This window comes from Fundulus heteroclitus, chromosome 15 (genome assembly GCF_011125445.2).
Source record: "Fundulus heteroclitus isolate FHET01 chromosome 15, MU-UCD_Fhet_4.1, whole genome shotgun sequence".
Lineage (NCBI taxonomy): Eukaryota > Metazoa > Chordata > Actinopteri > Cyprinodontiformes > Fundulidae > Fundulus > Fundulus heteroclitus.
Window position 1 is genome coordinate 12,230,444 of NC_046375.1, and position 8,368 is coordinate 12,238,811.

Genomic DNA, 8,368 nt, shown 5'->3' on the forward strand with positions numbered 1-8,368 from the left:
AAATAATATAGAATAAGTCAACAGTATGTAATGATTTAATCAGCAAACCTTTGGCGTAGAAATTTGTAAAGTCCCAGTATGTGACCAGCCCCCTTCAAAGAAAAAACGATCCGTACGCTGCAGCAGTTTGTGGTACTCAACCCTCCACCCAGAGTGTTTCTGCTCCAGCACTATACTCTGATGACAGAAAATATCACTGTCAGCGAGGACTTTATCACCAGAGTCATTCAGAAAGGCTTTTGTTGCACTCCAACTCTGCCTTCAACCCCTTTTGCTATGCGGTCGATCCCTGTCTTCTCGAGTGTCGATGCAGTCATTTACACCAGAGAATGGGAAACTGTCAGTGACACATTTAGAGCTTCAAAGAGACATCAGCTTTCACATCAGTCCATCGCATTGCTCATCTCCCTGCAACTGGGATGCGTTAAGGGATCCAGTGCCTCATCTATAAAAGAATTGTATCCCCATTGCCAATGTTAAAAGGTAACGTTGCAGCACAAATAGGGGACACGAACGCGGAGATAGAAACTGAGAAAGAGGAAAAAGGGGAAGGAGACAAATGGGGAATCAGAGACGGGAATGACCGGCATGCACAGGGGCGTGTGTTGTCTCTTGGGTTTTACAGAAATGCCTGCGTAAAAGGGAAGTCACTTGATAAGGAAGATGGGAGGAATAGTGAGGAACATAAAAAGAAACATACAAAAAAACAACAACAGAGGAATCATTACTTTTCTCTGCTGGAGAAATCCCTACACCTTTGGATAGCTTTTCCTAACTTTTTGAGCACCGATGAGGGAAGGCAGCATCAAGAAAAATCAGCTGAGATCATTTCTACAGCTTTGATCACTTCAGGCACATGTTGTCATAAAGCTCAATTACTGCGATCATCGGCTCTCGTCCTCCTACCTGCAACACCCATTTAAATGAGGAAGTTGAGTCTGAGACTGCCACTGTAACTCATCCCATCCATACTAAACTAAAAGGAATGCAATGTTACATGAAAAAAATAAATCTCTCATTTGTAACTGGGTATGTTGGAATGATTTTCTCTGTGCAGACATTATTGCTCTCTTTCGAATAAATAAATAAATAAAAAAAATTTTAATGGGATAATTTCATGACTTTCCTATTTGTTTGCATGTACATTGTTAAACCTGGTCTGTTTAATGATATACATGCAAAGTTTCAAGTTTGAATAAGATATTTTTGCCAAGCAGAACTGGGCCAGCAAATGCAAAATGTTTGTTGGCGGCTGTTGTCAAAGGGTGATGCAAGCAGTTACCAGGTATAATGGTTCATTAATAGTTTGTCAGAAAGAGCCAGACTGATTTGGATAGCTTTTTACCCCTTAAGAACTGAAATCCTCATTTAAAAACTGCATCTTGTACATATTCGGGTTGTTGTTGTTTTTTTGTAGAAATGTGTTTGATGATCTAAACAAAATTTCATAGAGACAAGAAGCTAAAAGGAAAAGAAATCTGTAGAGGGCAAATAATTTTTCACTGCACTGTATGTCGTGAAAGAAGAATGTTCAAGCGTAGGGCTGCTCAAACTACAAGAATTTTAAAAGCTTTTTTTTTCAAAGAGCTTAGGGAGACGGGGACTTTTTTTTTGGAGCCGTGCTTCATGCCTTGTTAGACCACTATATTGGAGTCCAGTAAAACAAAAAAGAGCTGGTAACGAGTTGCCTTCTATTTTTTGTCTTGTGCTTCATATGCATGCATTTATTTGTCCACCATCCACTGTAAAATACATACATAAAGTCATTCCAGGATTAAAAAACCTCATGACTTGAAACTGTCTCTGTTTTCGGTTCCTGTAGGTTGGGAATGGATGATCGGTCCATGGATCATATCCTCGCGCGGTCAGGTTGCGAGGTCCACTGCTTTGACCCCAGCTTGGAGGAGCCTCACCTGCAGAAGGCTGAAATGTGGTTCCATCGGATCTCTGTAGATTGGAGGGACCCAAGCCCGGCACTTATCCCTAAAAGACAAGCAAACCACAAGAAACTGGCCACCATCTTGGATGACTTTGGACACAGAGATGTAAGTCGCAAAGCAGCACACATCTGTATTTGTTTGCTTATTCTCATTGAACAAACATTACTGATGCGCTGCATGCAAGCACAGATCCCTTCGGTTCATGTGCGCCTCACCATAAATCCCCTCATCAGGATTCCTCTCCTGGGTGTCTGTCTCATAATCCAAGCAAATATCTCTCCATTAATAATTATATGTTCCATCTGAATATCATCCCACTGAATTGTACCTCTTCAAAGGCCCACAGGGCTGGTTCCAGGCTCATTGAATAAAGATATGCATATGTGATCATTTATACACAACCCAGACCTGCTAAGAGAATGCATACAAGTAGACATACTTCTTTACTGCTTTAAGGGAGTAGGTGCGGGCACCATTATAGATTTATTATGCTTTTTGCTTCTTCTTTTTTTTGTCACACTTAAATCTTTGAGATAACCTGAGTAAATGTATTGAAATGATGAGTTCAATTAAGGGGAAAAAGAAATCCGAAGCAACTTGCCACCATTTAAAAAATGTAACTGCCCCTTGAACCTTGCCACCAACTACTGCCATGAAGTATGTCCCTGTGGAAGACATTTCGGCTCACTCTGCTTTACTACAGCCAAAACAGGAGGGTTTATGAGCACGGAGGAACTGTTTGAGGTCAAGCTACAGCATCTAAACATAATCCCAGACTTTGACTCTCCAAAGCCTTCGTCTCGCTTGTTTTGAGCCATTCAGAGGTGAACTTGCTGGTGTGCTTAATGCCATTGTCCTGTGTCATAGCCCCACTTGTCTTGCGGTAAAGGTTCAGGAACTGATGCCCAGACACTTTTCTTCAGGATTTTCCATTAATTGTTGGCAAATTGTCTAGAGTCCTCGAGCAACCAAGCAGCTCCAGACCATCATGGTACCACCGTCATAATGGACTGTGGGTATGATGCTCTTTGTCTGAAATGTTTGTTTTACGCCAATTACAACAACGCGTATCCCTTCCAAAACGTTCCACTTTTGTCTCATCAGTCCACAGAATAATTTCCCAAAAGTCTTGGGTAGCATTAAGAATGTTTTTCCCTTTGAAGGGCCTTTGTGTTCTTATTAGTAGGCAGTGTTTTCTGCCTTGGAACCCTCCCATGGTTCCCATTTTTGCTCCGTCCCTGTTGAGACTGCAGCGATTTACTGTAGATGATGTCCTTTTGTTACCGATTGGACAAGTTGTTGATGTGCTCTTGGACTAATTTGGTTGGCTAGCTTTTCCTAAGAAAGTTCACCATTACTCCATGTTTTCCCCAGCAGTGAATAATGGCTCTCACTGTGTTTCACTGGAGTGCCAAAGTCTCAGAAATGCCTTCTCAACAGTTTCCAGAACCAAAGATGTCTAGGATGTTTTTCTTTCATCTCTTCGTGGATTTCTTTAAATTAGAGCATTATGTGTTGCTTTTAGAGATCTTTTAGCCTACTTCCTGTCATCATACAGGTCCCATTCAAGTGATTATTTGATGATACAAGTTTGATCTTAATGCTGGGAAATGATAAGTGAAACCAAAATAAATTCGGTGAGGAGTTACATTTTCAAATTGGTCCAGTTTGGTGTGAGAACCTGTAACAAGCTAAAGCCAAGAAACAACAGTTTCTGCAATCTCTGAAGTGTTACATCCACAACAAATAAATTGTACATTGTATGTTCATGCAGGTTAAGTTTGGAAACTCTGTGAACCCACACCTATTTTCCTAATACTATAGAAATAAAAGTAATAAGATCAGCGTTTACGGCTATATAGATGCACTTCTTGTCATGTTTCACCTTGAAATGTTTATCAATTCTCTGGAAGCTACCAGTTTATTGGGATCTTGCAGTGTGTAAAAAAAGCACAAATATAACATTGTTGTTGTGTATAGTGAGTGAGTTTGTACACTGTTTTATAAAAAAACAGTGTTCATCTGTTTTAAATGCAGGACCAGTCACACAGCCTCATAATGAGGTTTTAATGTGAGTACTCGGTGTGCCAGCGGAGCAAGCAAAGGCACTGACAGCATTGTTCTCTCACTAAAGGTTCTGCCAAGCCTCTCAGACAGGAACCGGAGTCACTCAGAAAGGTTAACGCATTCATGCGTGCCGAAATTCTGATTCGCAATGGGGAAAAAATGCACAAATGACTCATTTATGGAGTTCTGATGACCAAATGAGACAAGAGGCTCGCAAGAGAGACAAATGTCAGCTGTTGGATGTGCATCTCTTATAGAGAAAAGAAATGCATGAAGATAATTCTGACACTAACACACAGAGCACTAAACAACCAGGTCCCAGATTATTTATGTAATCGTTTTATAAAATATACCACTAATCATTCCCTTCGTTCGGAAGCTCAGGTTCTGTTAATAGTTTCACGTACCAGATTAAAAACAATGGGGGTGGCACCAAAGCTGTGGAACAGTCTACCTCTGCAGCCTTTTGCTGAATATTTGTTTTTATTGTGATTTTATCTGCTTTTTATTATTTTATTTTAATTGTTTTATTGGTTTTCTCCACAGCACTTGTGATTGCTTTGTCTGTGAAAGGCGCTTTATAAATAGACTTTACTTACTTACTTACAATTGACTGGACTGGTAATAACACTACATTATCAACACCGCCCAACCATTCAACCAGAGTGGAGGTGACTAACCCAGCGGTTCTTATTCCTGCTCCTCAGTTTACAAAGACCTAAATGTTTTAGGTTGTTTTTTTTCCTACTTCTACACATCTGGTTGAAATCCATGTCTGTTTACCAAACTTCTACAGAACTTGATAACAAGCTGACAAAGTGATTTATTATTGAGGTTAAAAAAAAAAGATTTTACCAGCAAGAACTGAAGGATGAGACATGGTTGAGGTTCTGTTTTCTGTATTCTTCTCCTAATTGCCTTGCAAAAAATCTTTATACATTCTTTATTATATTCCATTATGTTACACCCACAAAAATCAATATATTTAATTGGAATTCAATATATTAGACCAACACAAAGTCTGTAATTATGAAGTGGAAGGAAATATATATATATATATATATATATATATATATATATATATATATATATATATATGTGTGTGTGTGTGTGTTCAGGCATAATGTCATCGTCCTTAGATATTTATGTTTGGACTGGGGTATTTCTATTTGGTATTTATTACACTTTGTAAAGCACTTTGTGATTAATATCTGTGAAAGGTGCTATTTAAATCAAGTTTACTTGGTTAATTTTGGATTAGTTTGCATTGTTTATGGATTTAGTGACTTTACACTTGCTTTTGTTAGATCTGTGTTTGCCTGTCTGCTCCCAATTCATCTTCTTAACTTACGGTTCCCTACCAATTTCCCTGGCCTTAGTTCCTGGACAGATTTGGCCCTAAAAGTTTCTGTTAAAGCTTTATTAAAACATTTTGACTGCATTACCTGCATCTGCATCTGGCTCCTTCATTAAAACATGACACATATGCATCCAGGCCCAAATAAATCCACACCTTGCAGAGTCACCTTTCACCTCAGTTACAGCTGAATCCCAGATCATGATGCTGCCACCCCCATATATAACCATTGGAGAAGGATGTGTTCACCCTGAACACATCTTTTTCCACAAGTGTATTTTTCAGGACGGCTGGCTGCACTGCATTGTACTTAGGACTGCCCTATTAAATGGGTAGAATAAATATTCATGGCAAGGCAAGTTTATTTATATAGCACTTTTCAGTAACAAGACGATTCAAAGTTCATGACAAACTTTTCAGATTTTTGTGAAACCTTAATGAGAATTTTCAGTTTTCTCCTCATTCAACTATGTCCATTAAATACAATCACAGTAAAATAAATAGAAGTTCATGGTTGCAATGTGACAAAAAGGTCACATTGCAAGTCTGAAACACTTACAATAAATTCACATTGTTACTATATGCTGCCTACATCTAGTTTAAGGTCTGTACTGAAAATGGGGGTACAACCAGCCATAGTCAAAAGACAAACTGTGAAAGGTCTCCAGAAAGCTTAAAGAACATTTAGGACCACTTAAAAAGATTACAAGAAAGGTTTGGCTCCTTTAAACCAAACCATAAAGAAATAAAAGGGGACTCAACACTGTTGAGTGTACTTATAAGAATTATCTTAAATTGAGAAATTTCATCTATGTCACATCTGCAATGTTTAAGTTGCTCTTCAGAGAAAGGCTTACCTTTAACTTTTAAAGGCATAAAAGGTCAGAAACAGGGCAAACTTTTGAAGATTACCGAACCTCAGATCAGACTCAAGGTAACGAAGATGTGCATCAAGCTTTGAGCAAGCACGAGTCAATTTACATGAATATGACCTCTGGGTGCTTTTAACATTCATTTTAGGAAGCAATTCCTCCCCACTCCATCCCAGCAAGCCCTGTCAAGTTGTGCCTCGGCTCAATCCATCATCACCACCGCTGAAGCAACAGCCGAGGCTAAGCTTCACTTACTCCTTTACATCCTTTAATAGCTTTTGAATTCAATAACTCCTCGCGTCTTAGTCTTATTATTCAGCTAAAATAGAACTCATTTATTATCTAGGTGTGAAAGGAATCTTGTTTTTTTTGCTTTGTTTTGTCAATGTGTGCCAGGTGGATGTGCTAAAAGCAGACATGGAGAGCGCGGAGTGGAAGATTCTGGAGAATCTTGTCCTGGAAGGAGTCCTGGACTCTGTGGGGCAGCTGCTGCTGGAGCTGCACCTGCACTGGGCGGGCTTCGAGGTGGCCGGCGACGACCCGTCTGTGGTGCGCTACTGGTTCAGCCTGCTGAAGGAGCTGGAGCGCGCCGGTTTCCGCCTCTTTTACGTCCACAGCGACCCGAACAAACCTCACCTTTTCTTGCACAAGGACATGATGAATGCCAGCAGCGCCTACACCTTGAGCTGGGTGAACACGCGCTGGAGGCCTTCATGGGCGGCAGAGAGACAGAGAAAATAAACGTCACCGTGAGTGGGTCTTTGGTCTCTGGTGACCTGTTACATACATGGATGAGGTAATTACTTCCAGAGACTCTTTTTCTTTCTTTCTCTTTTTTTTTTTTTTTTAAGCTGTTGTGATGTTGGCAGCGGGTCAGCCTGATTCAGACATTTTTAAAGCCTGGCCCACAGCCAGCAGGTCCCTCTTTAGAACCGCTCTTGCCAACAGACCACACAGGTTGTCCGGTGGATGAAAACATACAGTGTTCTAAGGAGCAGGTAAACAGAAGAGCCTGCCGTTCTGACAGCAAGTGATTACTTAAAAGTAGTCTCCTGTTCTACCGCATCCCAGATGTGCGCCGTTGGATTGGGCTTTGGTAACTGGCAGCCAGTGGGGTACGTTGAAATTAACGTGATTCCAGAAAAAGTAATAAAAACAAAGCAACTGGACTTGTTTTCCGTAGTTGAAGACGTTTCGCTTCCTCTCCAGGAAGCTTTCTCAATTCAAAAAGTGAGAAAGCTTCCTGGAGAGGAACGAAACATCTTCAACTACGGAAAACAAGTCTAGTTGCTTTGTTTTTTTTACTTTTTTTTTTTGGAATGACCATGACCTGGATGACTGAGAATCTTCACCAGCAAATTAACGTGATGTTCAAGAAAATAGCTTGAGAGGATTTAAGCTTTATGGCATTGGGCTCTGCTTTAACCCTGTGAAAAGCGAGGTAAAATGAAATCATCCTCCCATGCTGTCCGACCCCAGGCCAGCTGACAGCTTTGCCAGGACAACACGGTGGATTTGACCGCCCTCTGCGTCTCCTGCCCGTTCCTTTGCCCTCTCTGAGAAAGGCATCCGCTTTGGACGTTCACTCGATCAGAATTGGTCGTTTTAGTCAGCCCTAATGTAGGATTGCTAAAATGAAACAGGCACTCGGTCTCTGCTCCATCCTGCTCAGACTCACTACCTATTTATTTATTGAATCATGTCATTTTGTAAGAAGATTCAAGCTAATTCAGTGTTCCTGTATTAGAAATACATTGTAATGTGATTTACTTAACTTTCATGCTTTCTTTACTTACTCTGAACCTTTTCTGTCCCATGTCAGTTCAACTGTTAATAAAACGATTACTTTTGTCATCTTTTTTGTCCTAATTCCGTACGAAATATTTTACATTAGTAGGCTGCATGTTTTGACATATCAAAAATAAGTCAACTTTCCAGGTACTATTTACAACGTGCACCATGATTTGATTGGGAAAAAGAACAAGATTCAACAAATCCAGCCATAAGTAGACATAAGGGGACTAAAACTAAAAATGCATTTTCTATATTTAGGTCTCTTACCTGGTCATGTCTCTCCCTCTCTCTGGTCACCTACTTTCTGCACTTGTTCCAGTCTCACTCATCCTGAGATT

The 8,368-nt window shown here is 40.2% G+C and overlaps 1 protein-coding gene across 3 annotated transcripts in view; it reads left to right on the forward strand.

Moving 5' to 3' along the window:
* LOC105929451 (methyltransferase-like protein 24) overlaps window positions 1–7,451 on the forward strand; it is a 51,693-nt gene extending 44,242 nt beyond the window's left edge. For all 3 annotated transcript variants that reach the window (XM_012867243.3, XM_036147397.1, XM_036147399.1), the window contains 2 exons: window positions 1,823–2,045; window positions 6,633–7,451. In XM_012867243.3, coding sequence (XP_012722697.2) covers window positions 1,823–2,045; window positions 6,633–6,977 — 568 coding nt within the window. In that variant the 3' untranslated portion in view covers window positions 6,978–7,451. The remainder of the gene's footprint in view (window positions 1–1,822; window positions 2,046–6,632) is intronic.
* Window positions 7,452–8,368: the final 917 nt, after the last annotated feature.